The sequence below is a fragment of the Erithacus rubecula genome (assembly GCF_903797595.1).
Source record: "Erithacus rubecula genome assembly, chromosome: 1".
NCBI classification, from domain to species: Eukaryota; Metazoa; Chordata; class Aves; order Passeriformes; family Muscicapidae; genus Erithacus; species Erithacus rubecula.
Window position 1 is genome coordinate 40,133,636 of NC_136658.1, and position 24,277 is coordinate 40,157,912.

Here is a 24,277-nt window from a genome sequence, read left to right on the forward strand (position 1 = left end):
GTGAATGAACCCTTGAGGAACACTGCTCATTACTGGACTTCATTTGGGCATTGAACCATTGGCAGTAAATCTTTGTCCCAATGCAGCCAGCCAGACTTTTCCTTGTCCTTCTAACAGTTCAGGCATCAAATGAGTATCTCTCAAATTTAGAGATGAGAATACTGGGGAGGATGACAGTAAAGGATTTGGAGAATTAAATGCAATTTTTACTTCTTTTAGCATTTTTAATTTGGGAGACAGAGAAAGGGACACATTAAGTACTGGTAATGAGATTGTGTACTATAAACATTATGGTTTTTATTCCTCTTCTGCACCAGAGAACTGTGTTAGAAAGACAGAAATAGTTTCTATTAAGGCACCTAAAATATTTTCATGTGTTTTAATTAATCTTTACATTTACATATGTGTACATTTTTCTTTTTAACTTTTTTACACTTCTCCTTTTCATGCCTTTTTTTTCTTCAAAACATGAATGAAGGAGTAATTTTTTTGTCAATTATAGGTTCAGCCTGTATAAAACCTTACCTTGCCTGTATAGATTACTAAAAGGAGGGAAAAAAAATTATTTCTTCATCCTTAATGTTTACAAATCATAATGGTTTCTTAAAAAACAACATTGAAGTCCTGACAGGCATGTGAAAGTATTTTTCATGCATGAGTTGTGCCTTTCCCTACCCCCACCAAAAGTACTGCCTAAATGGATTTTTTTAAGCACTTGTCTTTATTAGTGCACATTCCAAACAAGTAGCAGATTACAGTATGTAACTCACAATGTTCATTGATTCATTGGAAACCACTGTTCTGCTCTCTGAGCTCCATATTTCATCTGCTTTCTTCTGAAGTATCAGGGGTTCTTTGCATATTAAAGATTTTTCAAACAGCCCTGAGACAAGTGCCAGGGAAATTAGATTATCATACCTCTGGAGAACTGAATTTACTTGGATACCCCTCTTCAAGGTGCTATAGTATTCAATTATCTCCTGAGACTTCATGCTCCATTATTTTAAATAGTCTATGTGCTTCCTAACACTTCTGAATGGTTTTTTATTTCTCTCCAAACTTACAACAAATAGATGGTTTGTGCTTTGAAAGGATGATAGTTAGTGTTCCTGTGCATAATTCTGATCAGTATGGACATTTTTTATTATTATTAATTGGTGCTGAAGACTTTTAGCCATGTTAATTCTTGTGGCTTCTCTTCAAAAAAGAAGGTTTCTGGGAAGTGCTGCTAGGATGATCATCACTATGCACCATTTGTGTCATGAAAGAAAGAGGCTCATCTGTAAAAGAAAAATTACTGGGTTTCATATATTATTAGGAGAATAAAAGTAATGGAAGAAATAAAACTTCATAAACTAAAGATCAGTGTTGAGTGAAACACAAAGTAATTTTAAAATTACCAAAAACAGCTAATCTATATTGGAAATAAGAATATTTATTAAATTATTTATTAATAAAATGGAAAAATGCTGTGGAAGAAGTGCCTCATGAACTTTATGGAGAAAAGATTGTGAAGTGCTTTTAAAAGGTGAAGTGATGATTCTTGTCTTAAGGTTAGATTTTGTCCAGGTGTTTTCTTAGAGAATGACTTGTAATCTTTGAAAAAAAGTTTGTGTTGTTCTAATATCATGTGCTTCTACTATACTATTTCTGTATCAACTTTTGAAAATGGCATACATGCATTTTTGGGGAAGATACCATATTCAGCAGTGCACAGATAGGGAACAAAGATATTTGATAATTTCTAAGTAATAATGGTAGTGTCAAAGGGATAAAACCCACTTTTCAGATTGAAACATTCAGTAAGAATAAATACTGCAGAAAACTTTGAAAAAATTGATGCAGCATAAATCACCCATTATCAATAACCAATTAATGAACTTTTAGTACAAAATAAGAATTTCTGCTGTTTTACTTTCTGTAAAATTATTTTCCCCAGTCCTGGGCTTTGTATTGTCTTACTTTTGCAAATGTCATAGCCATTAGGAAAAATCAACATTATCTGAATAATCCAAGAAGAGCCCCCAAAAAATAGGAAGTGATTCTGTTCAAATTCCCCATGAAATCTAGGATTTAGTTTTGTAAACTAAGGGTCAGAAATATTGTGTCTGGAAAGACCACTATGGTAAAAGAAAGATCAGTCTTCTGAGAAGACAAAAAACCAAGAACTGTCAGGATTTTATTTACTTGTCAAGAAAAAGTAAGTTTCTGAAAATGAGATGCTTGACCCTTTCATAGAGTTTGCCACTCTCTTTCTTGTGTCTCACTGTCTGGAGGGAAGTTCTTCTGACTGTTCAGGTCAAGTAACTCCTCTCTTTTATTAGATATACTGGTCTTTGGCAGGGCTTTTAGGAAATTAATTCACTTCCTTTTGGACTTCATCCCATGCCCAATACCTACCTGATATTTTCAGGAAGATCTTTTCTCCTCTTGCTGTTCATTGGGGTTTTATTTCTACTTGTCAGATTTTAAAGAGACCCTCGGATTTTGACTAGCCAAATGAAACAGCCTCTTGAATAAAAACAAAATTAAAAGAAAAGAAAAGACACCAAAAAAAACCCAAAAAAAAAACCAAAAATACAAACAAAACAGTTGATTGGCAAAAGCCCCTTTGAAAAGCGTTTTCTATCTTGCTGACTGTATTTTGCCTGTATTGACATATAATGAATAGTGATGAATTCCCTCTGCAGTTACTGGAAGGACTTTGGGTTTCCCTGGACATACCCACACAGACACAATCTGGTTTTAGGTTCATTTTTTTCTTCCATAGTGTGCAGAAGATACATACATCCTGTTGGGACAGTGAGTTGGTACAAACACCTGATTATGGGGAAAGAAGAGGATTCAGGAGGCATCCAGGATTGGGCCCAGATGCTTCCTGATGTCGGGAACAAGTCCTCTGTGTTTATCAGATTGCAAGCAAAAGCATTAGATAAAATTCTCATTGAGCTGTTAGAGGTGGGGTGGGACTAAATAACATAGAAAGGTTTAATTCCCTCTTCCTAATTCAGCATATTTGAGTGTGGGCAAGAGTAACTGTAATGAACGCCCTTGAGAATTGGAGGAGGTTTTAACTCAAGGTAATATACCCATGCCACATAATGAGGAACAGTCATGGGTTCCATATGATTATCTCCAGTGTCTTTGAACTTGATTACTTCATTGTTTCACAAATCCTTCATTTCAGCCTTGGAGTGACTAGACACTTGGGGTAGCTTGGCACTCTGCTTTCTAAAACAATGAGGAATAAGTTACTGAATTTGATTTTTTTTTGCACTAAAATAGTGTGTTGGCTGTTGGGCCAACACACATACTTTTTGCCTTTTTCAGGTGAATATATTACATTTGTGGATTAAGTCTTCGTATTTATTGAAAATGAGCATTTATGTAAAAAAAGCGCCGTAAAACAGATACTCAGATCCAACACAAAATCTGTGGATCAGGATTTCTATAAATTTACTGAGGTGCCTATAAATCCCTTTAAATGCAATTAAGTACTCTAATGAAGGATGGATTTAGTCTTCAGGGAGAGTCCAACATGAAGATAGCTCACAAATACTGAAAAGACCATAGGAGCAATATCTGGAAAAGCAAATCCCAGGGAGCTAATTTATCAGATATGCCCATTTTATTGCCTGCTCTTTCAGATGCCTGATTTCCTGCTAAATTTTCTCCTTCCACTTTGTTGGAAAATAAAGACATTTTGCAAACTCACAAAGAGCCAATCTGGTATAAAATTTGATTTTTAAGTGTATTTTGCAATCCCATGTGACTGACAATGCCTTCTAGGTTCATTCTTTCTAAAATTACTCTTTATAAGTTTATCCCAAAGAGTTAACTTGTACTGCAGGTTGTATTACTTTGAGATTTGGCCTGTGACATTTATAGGAACTATTTGTTTAGACATGTCTGCTCTTATTAGGGTTACTGTATAAAAGCAGATTCTCATGTGACTTTCCAGAACACAGATGGAACTTCCCAAGGATAAGGTTAGGCATTGGCACAGGTCTTTCTAATATAGGATGGTTAGGTATTTTGCCATGCTTTAATTATGTATCTTAAAAGCATCAAGTCAGAATATGCGTGTAGCTGACATTTTTTAAGCTGAATTGTAATAAACCCAAAGGGTAGAAAACCCTTGGAGTGCCAGAGTATGATGGAGAAATGTGGCCTTTAGGTGAGAATGTGCAAGATATGATGAGGTACTTACAACAGTGTAGCTTTCAGATTTGATTATTACTGTTGTTGCAGCACAAAGACCTTTTCTGGTACTAGATTTGAGTGGCATGAGACCACAAGTTCAGATCCTCACAGATTTCAATTGACATGCAAGCCTGGAGCATGCCTGGAGCAAGTTACTGTGCCAACAATGGAAGTTGCTTTTCAAACTGAGTGGTGAAACACCAGCTCACTGCAAGTTACCTCTCTGGCAAATGTTCTGTAGCATTTGTTAGCATGGGAGGCTGGGTTTTTTCAAGGTTTCTTTTTTAGCCAGCTATTAACTATCCTGGATATTGACTGAGTAGGTTCCAGGGTGGAAGATTGCTTGTGCTATTGCAATCCATTGAATATGTTATACACTTCACCTGCATAGTTCTGCTCAGCCAGGAGCTAATATTGACATACTGGCATGCTGACAATGAACTGTCAAAAATGTCATGAATTCTAAATAAAAAAATACGTTTCTCTATGGTAGACATGTTTGGCCATGTTTTAAGTGTTCAGCTTCCAAATAAGGCATGTCACTTAAAAATCAGAATCTGTAGCTTCATGTCTTTTTGAAATTGTCATAAAACATATAAAGAGCTTTTTAAAGCATGTGCCAAAATTGTGCCACATACATTGTGACCACCCTGAAGCTGTGAAACTGCATGTATATAGAGGATGTATATCAGAAAGTTACACAGAACAGGTGAGCATTCTGTCTAAAAAGTGAATAATCTATTTCTTGGGGAAAAGTATATCAAAACAATATTTAACATAGGAATAAAACTTCAGTTTCAGTCTAAACCATGATTTGTCATGTTTACTGACCAAATTCACCTCTAATATTGAATATGCTTTGTGGCAGGACAGTAATTTTACTGTCTAATCCTAGTCTTACAAAGGAGGGTCCCCTTCCTGTCTGCCTTCCCTCCAGCTTTAAAGTTTTGTCAGTATACTGGGATTTCATTTTCATATCTGGTTCTTTGTTAGCTTTAACTTCTTTTAGTCAATTGCATTTTCACCTGGCATGGAATTAGTTGTTATACAGTTAAAACTCAGTGAATGTATTAAATGGGTTTTGGAATTAAATGCTCTCAAATTTTAATTATATCAGATTTCAAATATTGAACCAGCTTCTTCTCCCGTGAGTAGTTCCAGCTAAAGTCAATACGAATATTTTATGAGTTATGCAACAGGATTTGTCCTACCTTTTCTAAGTAATCCTAACACCCACACACAGAGTATTTCTCTAGTTCTTATTCTGTGAAAATGCAAGTTAGAATATGGACTGTGTAGTGACTTATCTGTTATGCTGAAAAAGAATGATAGAAAGGAAAATGAAAAGTATATTATTTAAATTATTTGCTCCTAAGCATATTTCAAAAGAAACAAATATAAATAAAAATAAGAATATATATATATGTATATATATATTTATTCAATATATGTCTAATTTGTATTGTGCATTTTTGATCATCCTACTTTTAAATTAATTACTGTATATCCATTTAGAAGCAAGGTGTTTTATTTTCAGACTAATAAGTATGAAAAATGCCTCTGAAATATCTTGTTGACCTAATTAAAACTAAAAGTAGGAATAAACAACTTGTCCTACCTCTGAGTCTATTTAGTTTTCAAAGTCATCGTTTTTGAGACCTTTTTCTGCACATGTGCTTGGTACAGCAGCTGGAACACCGAGGTCTTTAAGCACAACAGTACTTATGTAAATACAATTATTCCTATCAACATTCCCGAAATTTGATCCACATTCTTTACTATAGGCTGTATTGTACAGGCCTATATTTCAGATAGTTGTCTCAGGATCAGGATAACCTTTTTAATTGTACAAATGCATTAACACCAGACTCTTTCACTGGAAAAGGTCTTGTTCATTTTAACTGCCACAGAAATGAAAGCTAAATAGTGAATACTAACATCCTTAGACAGAGATAAAACCTTAAAGAAATATCTGTTAAGTTATAACAACTCTTTTTCTTGCACAAAAGCGTTCCTAAATGAAGACATTAAGGGTTTTTTTAAGTCTTGATTTAGTGATACACAACTCAAGATGACATCATCAATCGAATGCTAAATGCATGCTGAAACTGGCATCTTGCATTCCTCCGTGAATAGATGTTTTATGTTTTCTCCATTATATTAAGGAGCAATCTCTCCTTTGTGTCTGTCATGAGCAGCCCCAGAGGACACAGCATGATGCCTCAGAGTAGCTCCAGGCCATGGAAGCAGCCTGGCTCCAGGACAGAGGTCCTTGGAGGGGGCGTGGGGAACACAGGACGACTTTGCAGATTCACACAGTCCCCCAAACAGCAGCAAGGTTGTTTGGTGTAAATGTCCTGCAGTGTGTCAATATTGAGATTTTTGTCCTCCTATCATCTCCAGTGTTAACAGCTCAGCAGGGAAGCTCCTGCTGCTGCTTATATCTGTGCAAATTGTCTCTTATGAAACCGTCTCATAAGGGACGTAGGCAAATGTCCAGTTTTTGTAATGGTGATGTTTGTTTATTTGCAATTAATTAGCTGAGATTTGGCTCAGTGATTTGGAACCTGAGTTAGCAGGTAACTTTAGCAGGAGGAATGAGGTCACCCTGTCTTTTGTACTTTGGGACATTGTACCACATCCATCCCAGCCTGGAGCCGAGGCACAAAGCTGTCATGTGAGTGCTCCTTCAGGCTGCCACTGGGCATAATTCAATATCACAAGCAAAACACAATGTGCTTAAGGAATTCTGTGCAATTTTACAGCTGTAGCCTGGTCTCCTGGAGACACTTTAGGATCCCCAGCAAGGGAGCCAGGAGTGATGCCCGCTTCCTTCCACTCTGCTTCCAGAGAAAATGCCCTCAAGGAATAATTGTGGCCCACTGCTCCTTTTGGAATAATGCTTCAGGGCTCAGGTTGAAAAGGTTGGATGTCACTGCTTTAAGCAAATTGCAACATTCAAGTCTACATTGTATCTCTTTAGGAAAATAAGATATTTGAGGTAATTTATAGCTTCAAAGATACAGTATTGTGAAATAATATCCTGTCAATCACATTGAAAGGGGCAATGGAAGCAGAAGCCAAAATACATGAAGAACTATTAGTGGGCAGCAGGTTTTTTCACAGTGATTTTTGAGCAGTAAGCATAGACAGTGTTGTTCCTGGCAGAAGAAAATTAAATAATATTGTTTATTTAGACGGATTATCATCTGCTGTAGATTTCTGGAAATAGATTTTAATTTCCACATACAGAAGTGGAAACCTCAAAAAAAATGGTCAAAGTGGGATTTTTCTGTTTTTGCAGCAGTACAACTAAAATTTGACCTTATTCACTATTTTATTTTCAACTTAAATTGAAGTCTGAAATGCCAAATACATGTTCTAGGACTTAAAAAGTATCTTATATCTATTGAGCAGTTCCTGCATTCTCACTTCTCATTCCTCTCAGATACAGAAAGTCCCTCTGTAATGTCTTATTTTTTTACCTCCTTAAGTTTTAGCAGCCAATTCCCACATCCTGTGCAGCTTTTTCAGATATTCTTTTATAAACTAATTAGCCACTAAACACAAGACTGCATGAAAGGTTTCCCACCTTTCTGATTAATATTCTTTGTACCATGCTGCAGAGTCATTTTCTCTGTCTTTTCCTGCCTTGGCAACTCTTTTAGTGTTGTTTTCATACTGTGGGTTTGCTGGAGAGGCTTAGACTGAACCACCCAGGGCATGCTCAGTCCTAATGATCAGAGTACTCAGGGGCACCCAGTGGCACTTGCAGAATTCCATGCTTTCTCGACCAGGAATACCAGGCAGGTGCCCTGCTGCCACTGCTCACCTGGGTATGCAGACTCCAAATTGTGCATATTGTTTCTCTTGTGGAGGTGGCCTAAATGGAAACCTTTAAGCAATATCCATTTTTATTAGAGAGATGTTTCCACTCTTTTGAAATCTTAGTCATTTTTTCTCCTGGCAAGTCCGAGGCAGAAATGCTCACTTCTGCTCATTAAGACTTGGGATTACACCACAGTGTACTTTTCTGTGAATAAACAGCTGTTCAGGGGAAGGAAAATGCCCAGCTCTAAAATGAACAAAGTTCTTAAGATCATTTGCTTTCAAAATGGTCAATGCAAGTGCCATTGTCTAATGAAACGTCACAGGCACTTAACTTTTATGGAGCAGTTATTGACCGGTCACTGTGTTCATTTTCAGACATTAATGCCAAGGTCAGTTAAAACTAACCAAAATCCTGATCAACACATATTTCATACTAGAAACTGCCAGGATTTTATTCACAGTTTTCTATCCTGGTCTGTTTTCAGACAGGCCAGTCACAACTTCCAAGGTTTATATTCTTTTACCTGTTATCTTTTCATTATACTTTTCCCATTTCCATGTTTTCCACTAAATGTCACTTCCTACAGCTGAAATTTAATTTAAATTGTTGAATATATTAATTCTACTAGAGCTTTGAACATGAGTTTATGATTACTTCTTGCCATATAGTTTGCCTCAGTGGGATGTAATAAATTAGTCTAATCATATGGTGAGTACTTACTTCATTCTGTGTTTGTTCCTGCTAGGAGCTGAAATTGTCTCTGTAATTGTATGCAAATCCCTTCACCAGAATAATCAAAAGGAAACTTATGTGTAATTGCCCATCCTCCACAAGAGAAGCATAAAAGTAACCTAACTTCTAATTCTACTTAAATGAAATGTTGTATCTTCATATGTGAAATGTAGATACAAAATAGAAGAATAAAATTTAAAGTGTGTGAATAGCAGATTCTGTGATAATATTACTGTTTGCTTTTAGTCCTGCTCTTTGCATATGCATAACATGATGTTAATAATGTTCATGGCATTGAACCTGAGAAATAATAATATTGGGATTTTTCATTTTAAACATGGAGGAGTGTCTTCTCCTCCAAAAAGTACATGAGACATATGATGGAGGGTTTTATGATTTGCCTTCAAGAAGGTGCCTGTTTCCTTCTACTGCCTGAAGAAGAATGCTGGATGAACTAGCTCAGAATTAGCCAAATTCAAATTAGTCAAATTTCAGTTAAGATAAATTCCCCTGTAATTCTCTTACTCTAAGGCATGTTTTATATATTGGCCTGAAATCATCTTGATTTGCTTCCTTGACCTTTGTCAAGTATTTCAGCATTCGTTTTTAAATGTGGGCACCAAAAGGAGATTCAGCCATGTGGGACTAATCCAGTGTTCTCTGTGAAGATCATATCATTCTCTTTCTTCCCTGTTTCTCTGTATAAGTATCTAGGTGTTACATTAGCTGCCCTACAGCGTTTCTGGAAAAGATCAGCTCTGTATATCAATGGCTGTGATAGCAGTGTTTGTGAAGACACCCAAATGAGGCAAGGTTACTAAGTGCCTTTTGCTCTGCCAGTTCTTTTCAGAGGAGTACTGAAAAGAGGGAGAAGTAGAGGAAGACGAAACAATAATCTCTGTTCATTTTCCTTCCTTGAAATTTCTGTCATTTCTTTGCATGCTACTTTGCACAGGTTCATATAAAGCAGCTACAGATACGCATACATATGGATGCTTTTATTTGCTTATATATTTATGTACACTTGTAATGTTTCCTAATATCCAATCCAAATCTCCCTTGGGGCAAATTGAGGCCATTTCATCTTGTTCTGTCACTTATCACCTGGCAGAAGAGGCTGACCCCCTCTGCCTCCCCCTCCTTCCAGGCAGCTGCAGAGTGATGGGTCCCCCCTGAGCCTCCTTTTCTCCAGGCTGAACACCCCCAGCTCCCTCAGCTGCTTCTCACAGCACTTGTGCTCCAGACCCTTCCCCAGCTCCGTGTCCCTTCTCTGGACACGCTCCAGCCCCTCAGTGTCTTTCTTGCAGTGAGGGACCCAGAACTGAATTTGAAGCCAGGTGAGGGGAATGATCATTGTCATTACACTTCAATAAAAGCCACTCTATGAAATCTTCATGTCTCACAAGTTGCTGCTCCAGTTCAAAAAGAAGACCATATTCATGCTAGTCTACATATGAAAAGTACTGAATTAATTTTAGGAACTGGAAGAAAATCATAGATTATTTAGGATTATCTCCAAACTATTAGTTGTTGGGGGAGCAATTACTTCTAATAAATTTGTGGTCCATGTGTCAGTTTCAAAGACACAGTAAGACTTATTTCAAACTCACTTCAGACATAACTGTAGAATTCACATTTTAAGTCCTGTTTCCCAGAGCTTGTTACGTTTTTCTGAAAAAGCTAAATACTTCAAAATGTAGATTTCAAAAGCATCTTAAATGAAATTTAAAATCAGAAATAATGTGCCTCGGATCTACAAATAGAACTTACTGAAGGAGTAACGTCTAAATATTATCTGCTGTGTAGCCACAGATAAATATAGACGTGGCCACAAGTGCACAGAGATAGATTTAAGGTTGTGACTTGCTTCAAAAGGGTGCTTGTTAATGTGAATGCCTGTTGTTTCAGTGTGAAGGCTGAAACTTTCTATTTTCTCACAGGCATGTATTACAAATGACACAGCCAGTAGGCAGAGACTGCCAGATATTTTATAGTAAAACACTACTTTTCTAGACCTGAAATCAAGATCTTCATTTAGTGCCCACTGTCAGTTCTGTCCTAGGGCACAGGTATCTTACTGAGGCAGATGCTTTATGGGAAAAGTAGTAGGTGACAATATAAAGACAGCACCATAATACATTAACCAGAATACACTAAGGTACTGCTAATTTGAAGATATACCAGCTTTTGAGAGCTTTGGCGTGCAATATCCTTTGACATGGCTCTTTAGGATGTTATTTACACAAATTTCTGTGTACTTTTGTATATCATCACAGGGCAAAGTAATCCTATTAAATTGAGACTAGAGAGGTAAATTGTCAGCAAGCTAGCAATTGCTGGAAAATAGCTATGCCTAAATGAAGATATTGTGCAAGAAGGATAATTTTTTAGTATCAGTCTTACAAACTACAGGTTTTAGTGAAATTGAGAATTTTGGCAAAAGGTAAAAAGGTAAATATTTCAACTTTTTTTTCCCTTCCAAAGTAGATTATTTTTTTTCTTCTTTTCTGCCCTTTCATTAAAAATACTGATACACATTAGCCCTAAAGATTGTCCCAAGATGACATATCAGATAACTTGTTATTTATAGAGACTACATGGATGATCTGACAGAGGGCAAGCATAACACATGCTTCTTTTTTTTCCCCATCTCTCTGTTGTTCCACTTGTTAGCTCAGTTGCTGGAGGTTTTTAGGTAATAGTTTGTAAAGTTTTGATAACACTATAGTTACATGCAGTTTCTAATTTAGCTTTTAAATGTAGTAGGAATTTTCTGAAATTTGCTAAGAAATTGTCTCCTTGCTGCTTGTAAACTACAGAGGAGCCAATGACCTCTTACCTGAGCCAGTTGTAGATGAAGCATATGGCATAACTAAAAATAGAAAAATAAAACCAAATAATATATAAAACTCTTTTTTTTTTTTTTGCTTGTTTGTTTTGGCCTGTATTTATAAGTACCTTAGGAATTTTTCATCTCCATGCATGCTTGTCATAAGAAAGATTATGGGACTGCAATGTTATTTTGAAGGCATTCAGTGAAATGGGAAGGGTAATGACATCTCAAAATTGTGAAAGCCCAACCAAAACTATTAGACTAGCTTCAAAACCAGGGCTTTTCTTCATCTCTCTCAGGTTCCAGTTATCTCTGTAACTCAGCACTTTGATGAGACACCTTTACAGTGTTTTTCATATGAAGGCTTCAGGCTCTGAAATGCAAAGAAGGGGAAAAATCTTACTGCTGTGTGGGTGTAGCATAAATGGGACCTGACATAGCTTGAATCTTTGATCATGAATTCCCATTGTGGTGTAAGACAAACGTCCTCCCATATGCTTTCTGAAAGGACATTTCTTAGACTATGTTGATCCACTTGAGACTTTTTTTTTTTTTTTTTTTAAAAAGTCGTCATGGTTGCAATGTATTGGCAGCATTTTCTTGTAGCTTTATGTTGTCCTCAGGAAAGAAGGATTATTAAATACTGTAGATGAAGCTTCACAGGTACCAATCTCTACAGGATTAAGGGAGAGAATGGCAGAAAGTCTGACCATACACCACTGCAGGATCTTGTTTTGAAGGTGTCTCTCAAACACTGAGATAATATTCAAGGTCATAATTGTCAGGGAGGCAAGAAACATGAACTCAAAAGTGTTTTCCTTTATCATCAAATATTCTAAAATATTTGAAATAAAAATGCAATAGAAGAGATGGCTAAACTGGTTCCAGGTTTTCCTCAGTTTTGTTTCAGAACCATTTGTAGTAAAATTGTGTGAATGGGGAAAGGGGAGGTGGAGGGAAGGTATTTTAAAAAAAAATTTACCTCGTTATTCTGCTCTGATTTTAAATAAATTAATTTTCCCAAGTTGAGACTGTTTTGCCCACGACAGTAATTGATTGATCTCTCATTTTGTTTGCCTTGACCCATGTTTTCCCTCATCCCATCCTGTTGAGAAGCAAGAGTGAGAGAGGGTTTGGTGAGCACCCAGCATCCAGATAAGGTCAGCCCATGGCAGTGAACTTCATAAATTTTTTCTTGGTGATCTATCAAACACTGGTCACACTCAAACTCAGAAAGAAGTATATGAGTTTCACTGTCAAATAAAGAGTTATTAAGTGTTGATCCATTCTGGTTGCAGATTTTTTTTCTGGTATCTTTGTTAATTATTTGTATGAAGAAATATAAAATTTTCAATTGCAGAGGATAAAAATTCAAGAGGACTGTGTGTACTCTGGAATACATTTTTTAAATACATCACATTTTCACCAATATACTTCAGGAAAAAGTTGGATCAATTGCAACATATCCAGAGGAAAGAAAAGAAAATTGTCAGAATCGAGACTAAAACATTTTCCAGAAGAAAAAAAGTGAGACAATCATGTTTCAGAAGCAGAAGTGCAGAAAAAAAAGAAATGTAACAACAATCTTCAGTTACATAAAGGATTGCTTTAAGGAAGAAGGGAACAAACTGTTCTCCAGGCCTAGTAGAGATAGGACAAGAATGAGTGCCTTTAAATTGTGCCAGGGAAGACTTAGGTTAGACTTTATAAAACATCTCCTAATGATAAGGATAATTAAGCAATGAATATATTACCTAGGACGTGACTGAATCCTCTTTAGAGATTTTTAAGGACAAAGAAAGATATCTGTCTAAAATTTTTTAAATATAATTTATATGTCTTGGGAAATGGAGGGTTAGAGAGAATAGATGGAACTATTTCTTGAGTTCCTGGTCTTACTCTGTATAATTCCTGGGAATCAGACCCAAGAAGAACTCAGAACACAGAACATACCTGTAGTTCTAGCTTCTACTCTGTCATCTGAATTGGCCAGTTTGTATGTACTTTTTGGGAATGTTCTGGCTCCAGCTAACACTGTAGAAAAAAACAGGGATGCAAGTGATTTTGTTTAAGTTCTGGAAGTTCTATACTGACCAAAATTTGAAACAAAACTGTATGTTAATGAAAAGGTGATAAACACAACATGAAAAAATGAAATAAACGTGAGTTTGAGTGCTTGTAGTTATTGGTGTGATTATGTGATTATGCATCATTCATACTGTAAATTTCTTGTAAGCTTTTTATCACTGTATTTCTGAATTCATCTCAAGATTTGGCCAGATAAAATAAATGGTAGATATTTTCACTAAGCCTCATGTCCAAAGTCCTTTAGTATTCATTGAAGAAAAAGCACCTTTAAAATAGATATTTAAGACCAAAGAAAAGGGGATTTTTGTGGGTCACATGTCTGTCCTTTGAAAGCTTGGATGATTAATTTAGACAACTAAACAGCTAGAATTAAGATACATTAATCCTGTCCTGAATTCTAAATATATTGGCTTATCCTTACCAAATGATTTATTGTTTATTCTTAACTTCTGCTGTGTGTTGGGTTTATAAAAAACTCACCCTAATATTAATTTCCATAGTTGGAAGTAGCTTTCATAAAGTAGCTCCATGAGTGTATGGGCTTTTGGAATCATAGTAAATCTTAGGAATGAGATTTATTCCTATTTGAAAATTAACTGGCCCTGAAAGAGAAGCAAATGAATTTGCATTTCAATAACATGCAGTATATGAGCCCATATAACCCCATCTTTCGAAAAGACCCATGTTCATCAGAGATGTTTTCCATGCCTGAGGTCATAACAAATATATTGCATATGCTGTTTCCAAGTTTATTAACCTATTAACTTGCTTGTCTGCTAACCATAGTAAAATATAGTCATAATATGTAAATATTGCATCCTCTTCATTGTAGAAAATTAATAATAGGTTACTGCACACAGGTTCCAAAATAAGAATTATTACTGGGGATGCTACTGTTTGGATCAAGCAGCCACTTTGCTGTCTGTCTCCTGGCAAGCCCAGCAGGAATAATTGCTTGTGCTTAGAGAGCTGGGGAAATGGTTTCCCAGAATGAAAAGGCTGCTGGAAGATGAAAGTTATTGAAATTTAATTATATCACTGTAATTGATCACTGAACTATTTTCTGGTGAAAGCAAGCAAGCAGGAAAAGGAAAAAAAAAAAAAAAAAAAAAAGAAAAAAAGGAGAAAAATGAAAAATGTACATTCCAGCAGAAATAAGTTGGTTCTTCTCTATCTCTTCAGTTTATGCTGAAGAGATTTAGATAGCAGATTTTACTTTTAATTTAAATTGAAATAAATTAAATCAAATCATTGCCTGCTGAAAAGAAATTGGTTAGGGGAAAGCCTAGCTGAAGACAAATTAAAAAAAAAGCCTGAAAGGCAACCTAAATTTTAAAATAAAAAAGATTTCTCATGATTTCAGCTACTTGGGTGGAGGAAGGTTGTGTATAGTCTCCAATTACAGAAATGTTGCAGTGAGTAGGAGGAATCCTGGACTACAAATTGACCATTTTACACACTTCAGCCCCCAGACAATCTCTGACCCTGAAGGACTAATATCTCTACAGCACCAGGTGCACATATGCTATAATTTTTCTACGGCTGATTTTTTGATGAAAAAATGCCAGTGGGTTGTGGAATGAGGGAAGGGGAAGAAGGCTTAAAAAATCTGAGATTTTGTTTGTAATGTATTTGACTGCAGTATCAACCCCAATACATAGATTTCTTGCAATAGCCTTGTCCAGCTTTGATTTTACATGAAATTAATGGAGCAACTTTTCATTTTCATGGTTGGGGTGGTGAGGGGTGGTGTTCATAGATTTTTTTCCCAACGATATGTCTGTGTGTTATCTTTTGGAACAAAAAAAAAAAAAAAAAAAAAAAAAAGAAAATCACAGTAGGGTAGATCATCACAATTCCACCTGACCAGAGAACAGAAATAGGAGAGAAGGGATCAAGAAAACAAAATTTTGTAGACATGCCCTGTTGCTGTTTTGGTTCCAGGATATTGAGGTGGAATTGTGTCTACATTTAAGCAATGGCCTATAAAAATCAGTTGGCAGACTTCTCATCATAGGTCATTTGAGGAAAATTCCCCAGAATACAGTTCCATAAAGAGGAAAAAGTCCTTCTTGCATATAATGTCCTTGCATTTGGGAGGGACTTCAGTTGAGCTTTCAGGAAGTTCTGTTCATGTTTTATTTAGTTCACAGATTTGTTAATTGAAAAAGAAAAAAAATGGCAAGCTCTGTGAAGGATCTGGAACTTCTTGGTACACATTTCCAGGCTTCAAAGTTATTCTTGGGCACAACCATTTGTCTTTTTTAATAAATTTGCTATCTGCATTTCAAGGTTGAATTCATTGATGAGGAAGGGTTACTTTAAAAATTTGTGAGAAAACTTAGCTTACTTTTATATATTGGCATAGTCCTAAACATTTTCTTAAATAATATTGTTTAGTATAGATTGTGCAGCTCAGCTGATATGAGCTAGCCTAGGGAATTTTTGTTTGCTTTTATGCAACAAATAGTATTTCACAAAAACATGGGAGGGAATGTATTCCAGAAAATGAATCATTCATCTTTCTGTAGAATAACTGAGGATAAACAGCAGGTAAACAGAAAATAAATACCTTTTAGATGACAGCTATAATATTCATGTCTGCTGTCTTTTCTTGGGCAAACATCTTTCTAAAGATTAGGAATTTTGCTTGAATGGAAATGCAGCATTCAGTTTCTGAGAATTATCCCAGGTTAGTTTCAGAGGTTTTTGCCTTATAAAATGTGTGCAGAAACCAATTTTTTTTTTTTTCCTTGGCAGCTGTAGCCAATTATTTTGGAAAAATAAACATTCTCCACAGCATGTCTAATTTTTATCCAACTGAGCCTGTGAATGCCTTTATTCATTCTGTGTAAACTCCATCCTCGTCAGTCTGTTATATTTAAAATTGTTCCTGCACACTGAAGAGGTGACCATGCCACTGATGACTTGCATGGGGATTCTGATCTCTTTTGCTGGAGGATTTTGCACCATATCCACTTAGTTCTGTCTAGCTGTGGTGTGCCTACATGTGAAAATCCTCATCTAAGTGCCAGCTACCCACAAGAAGCTCCAGAAGCTTCAAATACCTAAATTAAGGCAGTTGCTAATGAAATGTGGCAAGTGAAACCTTGATCCAAGATAGAAGAAAAGGTTTTCTATGTGTTTGTCTGATATTTGTCATGCTTTGTGCTGGGATAAATTGCCAGTTTGATCAAAAAAACATCTTAGCAAAGTTGTCCAAATGAAATAAGAAAGGAAGGAGGGAATGTCAATTGCTGTTTCAAACACCATTCATTCTGAATGAAAGAAAATGTTAATAAGTGTCAGGAAGCTGAATTAAGTAAATGTTGACTGCCTTGGTAGCAAAGACCAAGTCAAAGTTACAGTGTAAGTGAAGCAGGAACGAACCCCTGTAACATTGGAGTGGTTTTGATACATGTCTATATATGGAAATGAATAGGAAATGAAACAAGAAATACAATGCTTGGGAAAGAATCTTGTCATGATTTGCAGAGATAATTACAGGCAAAAAGGAGATTGGATATAGCAACAGGAAAAGCAGAATAATTATGCAGCAATTAAGAGGAAAGCTGATGGTTCTTTGAAAAAAATAACAGTCATTGGGTTAAAAATATATGCTGAGTACAGAAATGTTTTAATGCTCAATACATCAAGTATTTGAATTTGTTTCCTGCAATAAAATACTGTTGCATAAAATAGATGTCTCATTTATATTATAAATATGGTCTGTATTTTATGTATTTATTACAAATGTTAGTATTTTTATCTAAAATATGACATCTGAATTGGAAGAAAAATAACTAATAAGTGTTCATTTTGGAGTGCTGGTACATAATGTCACAAAGATAAGAAAAGTTACTACTAGGAAAAGCTACTCCTAGATTGGCAAGATTAGTTTCCCATGTGTCAAAAAACCTTCATGTTTTACTGACATTATCATCTACTTGTATTTGTCTGGAGACAAACTCAGATTTTGGTTGTGTTGTAGGTCTTCTGCTAATTAGTTAGCGATCACACACTAAAAAGTGCTCTTTCTGAAATGCAATTTACAAAGATTCCTCTGGAAATCTGTGGGAATATATCATAATTCTTCTACAGGGAATCTGTCATACAGTGGCATCTTTAACTGCATTAAAATGACACCTGGGTGTCACTGCACTCAGGAATGGGACCCTCATGTTGAAGAGGGAAAGAGACTACCACTGGGTAACTACATCACTAAAGAAAAATTTTTAGAGGTGAAATCTTTATATTAAAGCTAGTGAGGAAAATTCTGCCGCTAATGAGTTAAAAGCCACAATCTTGTCGTGGTTCTAGACATGAGGACCTTCTCTGTATTGTGTCGTTTTTATGAACATGTTATTGAGAAATATATCCATCCTTTTGTACTTTTTGTCTTTTTTAAACATTAACTCTGGGTGTGAGGTATACAATCTTCATTACTTTAAACAAATTCCCCACTTATTCTGGATGACAAATAGAATAATACATATTTCCTGCTTCAGGGGTTGGTTGAGCAAGTCGAGTTTTGCAAGCTGTTCTAGGTCATGCCATCAGCTCCCCTTCTGCCTCTGTACTGCACATCCCCAGTGGAAAAAAAAGAACGAAAAAAACAGAGCAGAAAGAAGGTGAAGAGCTGGTGGTCCAGGGCAGCCTGAGACTGCCCTGCAGGTTCAGGGTGAGACCTCTGACAGGACACTGCCTTTTCCATCTGTGAAGGACAACACGGGGGGCATCAAATACTGGTACAGATAAAGAGCAATAATCCTGCTTCTGTGGTGCCCTTCATTCGTTGACCTCTAATCTCTTTGCATACATTGATTCAAACTATATGGAAGCTCTGAAATAGTTCAATATAATTTCTATTCATACATCTACACTGGTGTATAAATGTATACGTATAATTAAGTTGAACTATCTAGGAAGCATTAAAAACTGCTTGGATTAAGTGTTGTTATTAAAAAAAACAACCCAAACCAAAGCATTTGAATGCTTCTGTGGTATGCAAATACTTTTGTTGAATGAGTAGGCTCAGATTTTTCCTTTGCTGTGTCATTAAATGCCCAGATACAGAAACTGTACAAAACTAATCTGAGAAGCTGAATGCTTGAGTGGAAGAGTTTGTGTGTATGAATCACATGAAGATAATCTGTAATGCTCACTCCCAGCATTCTGATCACAGCAATTGCAAATTTTGTTAATTGCATACTGTACACTGATCACGACAAGCAGCATGGGTAGGGATTTAAATATTCTCTTATTTCCTTCCCTGCAGGAGCATATGTTAAGAGACATAATATTGATTAAGGACAATTCCTATTCAGAAAGTGCAATGATTGTGTTACTAGTGTATCATATCCTTCTCTTTTAGGTTATTCAATACTTCAAGCAATTATGGAAAAAGCAGGACAGAATAGCTGGCAAGTCAGTGCCATCTGTGTGGAGAATTTTAACGATGCCAGCTACAGGCGGCTTTTAGAAGATCTGGACCGAAGGCAAGAAAAGAAATTTGTAATAGACTGTGAAATAGAGAGGCTTCAGAATCTCTTAGAACAGGTAACACCTGCTTTTAATGTTACTATAAGCACATTACTGAAACTCCAGATGAGATTGCATTGATTATTTTGGCAATGAAAATGAAATTGTTTCTTTGATTTTATTTTTTTTTTAACATCATGGGCCTATATTTGTATGTCCACTTGCCTGTTCCATTCTCTTTCCATACACAATAATTGTCTTAGCAGTTGGTATGTCAGGGCAGGGAGCCTCTCCTTTCCCCTCAGGACCTTGGTGGTGAAAGGCAGGGCAGCTGCATATTTGGTCCTACTCCCAGCACCTCCCTCCCTGATGCCTCCTGCATGAGGGTCAGGAGGATGCTGGAACAACATGGTGTTGTTGAATTGCCCACTGTTCTTAGTCTGTACCTTCATGGGGGTAAATCTCTGCTTTGTTTGAGGGAGGGGAAAAACTATTTTAAATCCATTACTCTTTCTTTTTGCCAAATAGCATAGGTTGTGCATTTCTAGCCATAAAAAGCTTTAAAATTATTGTTACAAATATTTAAACTGATAACTTTATCACCTTAGCAGGGTGTTTAGGAACACGAAGAGCAGTGAATAAAAGTGCTATTGAACTGGGAAGAGAGGTCCAGTTCTTCCGTCAATTACTTGTGGAAACATGCTGCTGGGAAAAGAAAATACTGGGTCAGACAGACTGGCTTGCACTGGGTATTATCTACCACCAGTATGGAAAGTAAATATCAAGCTCTGCTGCTCCGATGTGGCAAATCTATCTGTATATAGTGTTTATGTGTAAGCTCTTTCCTAAATGACAGGAAAAAATAAATTATGCTTTGAAAGAAATTTTTTGCCAAATGGCAGGAAAATAACTTATGGTTAACTATCTGCATCCCCTATGATCCCACATATTACATTGCTGTGGAGCAAGTTCACTGTTCAGTGCCTCCTTCTGCTGCAGGAATTGCAGGGAATGAATGCCATCTGCTGGTGCTGGACCCTCTGCCACCACTCTGCTTCTCTGGGTTAATGCATTAGGGAATTTTGAAGATTTTGTTGCAAAACCGTTCATGATGCATCTGCCTCTGAAGTCACTGAAGAATGAAATGTCATTTTTGATACAGAAATTCATAAAATAGTACTCATAAATGCATAAAATAGTACTCAATGTCATATGTACATCAATTTTGCTTTCACTGGCAGAAGGTAAAGAGAGAAACTGAGAATTTATGTGGATGATATAACAAGGACTTTTTCTATGACTATTACCAAGAAAAGGACAGACAATCCCATATTGCTACAGATACTCATTTGGCCATTATATCCTTCTTTATTCTAAATGCCATTATGTTTTAACACATACTTTCTACAGCATATAATGAAATCCACCCCCAGTTCAGCCCACATTGTGTTAAAACAGAACACCCATGTGAGGGTCTTCTAAATTATATTCAGAAAAGCAATTTCTCCCTCACTTCTGTGCGTGCACATGATGTTACCTGATTTCTTTTACATAGCATTTAAATGTAATGTAGAAAAATTTGTTCTGTTACCACAAGCCTTGAAGTACACCCACCATCCTGCACAGGTGTTCCTCCTGACCATCCACTCAGTTTCAAAGGAAAGTGAAGTGACTGAGTGACTACATGTTTGGATCTCACTGATCCAACGTGCACATTTTATTTTCATCCAAGAGCTGCTACTTATTTTCCTTCTAGATTGGCAGCTGCATAGTCAGTTCATGCAGGTCTGGATTTTGCATGTCTAAAATAAGTAGCTAACACAGGCATGCTAAGAAATAAAAATGGAGCATGTGGCCACAACAGGCTGAATCAGACATGGTGAGTTTGTCTCACACCTCTACAGGACAAGTCTTAAGGCTAATTGAGCTGCTTTTTTCTTTAACTGCACAGGGAAAGTTGAGGGTAGGAGTTAACACCTTACATGCAGCATACTTGTATTACTTTTAGGAAGTGATTTATCTAGCTACTGTCTAATTTTGGGTGGGATAAATTTTACCTAGGAAATGAGCTTTTTCATACTTTATCTTATTTTTTGTGCTCTTAAGTGTAAAATCTTTGCCCTAAATCTATGCTAGTGGTGATAGAAACTGGCTTGAGACCTCACAGATTTTGTTCTTCTCTCAGTAGTCACTGTGTCTATACATATCTAACATATACATATCTATATTTGCTTGACCTAATTAAATTGGAAGTAATGTGTCATGTGAATTCCCTTCTTCCCCAATATGCCAGGAGATTCTCTTATCCTCCTAAAGGACTGTCACTGTAAAAGCAGGAATGGCATTACACACAGGCTAGAGAAAGTATGCAGAAGAGCTGCAGCTTCACTATCCCCTGTGAAGGTCCTGGTCTTCCTAGACAGGCTGACCTACAAATGAGCCTGGGATGCTGGTTTGGAGTTCCAATATAACCCTCAAAGACCGAATGCTGCCTTGAGGATGGGCAGTCAGAAGAAGTCTTAGACACAAAACATTTAGTTTTCAAAAATAGAAATTAAGAAATTACCAAAAAGAAATAAGCTCCATGTAAAAAATGCCTAATAACAATCATCTCCAAATATCAGCCATTGACTTTTCCCTTTGCTTGAGGGCTTTAATAACCTGTAGCAGACAGGTAAGGTGGTTTCACAGCTTCACAGATGGACTAAAAGTTGGCATGTTCTTCTCTGCATACACCGAGGAATTGATTAAGCTTCAGTGAGTCTAATTAACTCAACTTCTTTCCTGCCTAGTTCTCCTGTAATTGAGAGCCTAAGTTGTGGCTGTACTGTAATACTTTGCAATGTACAAGTAAATGTTCTGCAGAACATTTAGGAAAAGTAATTAAATCTCAGTAATGAGACCATAACTCAAAGCGCTTTGCCCTTAAATCTACACTAATGAAGGGAGAGGAACTGGCTTGTGGGCTTGTGGCTTTCTTCTCAACTGACTGCCCATGAACATACACATTCACACTTCTCATGACTGTGTATCTCAAGCAGTGAAGACTGGAGGCTTTTTCACTGCCTGTGTTGTAGAAGTGAGCTAATGTGCTTCTCCCCTGCCCATGCCTGCTGCCCTTTACCTGACCTGGTGTTTTCTGCTCACTGCCCTCTTCACCTGCCAGCAAACAGCACCTTGCTGTTTCCTCACTTCTTGTGCTTAATTGTCAGCATTTCCTATTTCCTTTTGTCCTCTATATTTCTTAGTTTTATTAGTTTTTCTCATGTATTTTCTCCTCTCCAAGTATGTTGGTGTTTGTGTGTAGATGCTATCCCCCACACTGTATCTGGGACTTGTCTTCACAGAAGAGTTGTCTCCTGGAACCCAGTGATGTATCTGAGTTCCAGAATCACCCCATGCACAAACCAGGATGTACATTTTTTTATCATGAGATCTTTTTAGATTTTATGTAGCTGTGATGTTTTGGGCACGGCCAAGTCTGTATTGCTTTTTATGGTGAAATTGGTGTTTGATTTTAGGGTTTCCATTCTAGAAGGGGACAGTAGGGCTGCCATTACATTAAATCCAGAAGATGGATTCAGCCTGCACTCAAGGGATTGCATCTGGTTTGCTTGGATTGCTCCCTCTTGTCTTCATTTCAGCAAAGGTTTCAGATCTTACCTCTCAAGGATAATCCAAGATCGTGATGGTTTTCTTAATAAAGCTGTGCTCCACTTCTTTGGTCATGTTCACCTACACAAGACTGACTTGGAGCTATTTGGGGATTATTGGAAACATTTTTCTGGGTTTAGGTGTTAGTGCCCATTGGTATGGCATAGCTCAAAGCCCTATTTAAACATAACATTGAAACAAGACATCCATTTCTGCACACATGAAAGATCTGTTGCCTCTAGGATCAGTAAGAAAGACAGTGTCATCTGCTTGAGTCAGCAGATCTCCACCTACACTTAATAACCTGCTGTAACTTAAGCCTACTGAGATAATTTTAGCTCCTTTTCATCCTTTATTCTCAGGAAGGTGAAAGAATACCTTACCTTCTTAACAGCTTTCAACAACCATAACCAGGAAAACCTTTTTTTCTTACCTGGAAGTATACTCCACTGGCAGACCTTACCATCCTGTATCCCAGGCTCTGGAGGACACCACACAAACACCAAGATTGTTGTCAGAAGCGTTTTGTTTACTTGCCCACTTTAAGTGATGCACATGATTTGCCTTTGAGAATGGGAAATTTTTATTTTTATTGAGCAGTGCAGTCCTGGAGGTGCTGTGGCTCTAGGCATGGACTGCTCCCTCCCTGTGGTCTCTCAGGGCAGCCTTGGCAGTGCTGGTGCTTGGGGCAGACCCACAGTCTGTAACACAAGGGGACTCAATGCTTGACATGGCCACTGTCATGCAGAAATAACCCAAAACCAGTGTTCCACTGCTGAGCAGGAGCCCTCAGAGCAGTAAAAATAAGATGGGAAGTGTCTCTCTCCATGGCAGGGGGGTTGCAACTCAACAATCTTTAAGGTCCCTTCCAATTCAAAGCATTCTAGGATTCTGTGATCTAAAGATGTATTCCATGTCAGCTTTGCACACAGCTTTCAGAAAGTGTGTTTCCATTTTGGAGAAAGCACATCTGTGCTTAATGTTTATAGAAAACTGTTTATGCTTAACAGGATGTGTTCTAGAACCTGGTAAGTGGTGTCACTAAATCTGATTCCCAGTAAATTTACTTAGCCCTTTGTTTCACCTGTTCATACGCAGCAATTAAAAAAAAAAAAAAAAAAAAAAAAAAAGTCTAACAAGTTTTTAATTAAAAACATTAACCAGGGTAGCCTCTATTAGTGTTGCATAAGTGACTAGAGACAGAGGCAAAACACAATTTTCCTACAGGCATGAAATTAGGGAATTTTTTTATCATTACCTTTACAGATTACAGAAAGGGAGCTAAGACACAGAAAGATAAAATGATAGCTCCAGAGTTTTATGTAGCAGCTATAGCTTATATAGCAGAATGCATTTCTAGTGATTCATTTTCTGTCAAGGACCGTTGTGTCCTTGTTTACTGACATCCCTTTTTCCACGGCACTTTCAGCAGGTGGTCTTTTAAAAGCACAAAA

The 24,277-nt window shown here is 36.9% G+C and overlaps 1 protein-coding gene across 4 annotated transcripts in view; it reads left to right on the plus strand.

Moving 5' to 3' along the window:
- Nucleotides 1–24,277, plus strand: part of GRIA4 (glutamate ionotropic receptor AMPA type subunit 4) — a 206,903-nt gene that overhangs the window by 97,307 nt on the left and 85,319 nt on the right. For all 4 annotated transcript variants that reach the window (XM_079314907.1, XM_079314905.1, XM_079314904.1 and 1 more), the window contains exon 4: nt 19,063–19,247. In XM_079314907.1, coding sequence (XP_079171033.1) covers nt 19,063–19,247 — 185 coding nt within the window. The remainder of the gene's footprint in view (nt 1–19,062; nt 19,248–24,277) is intronic.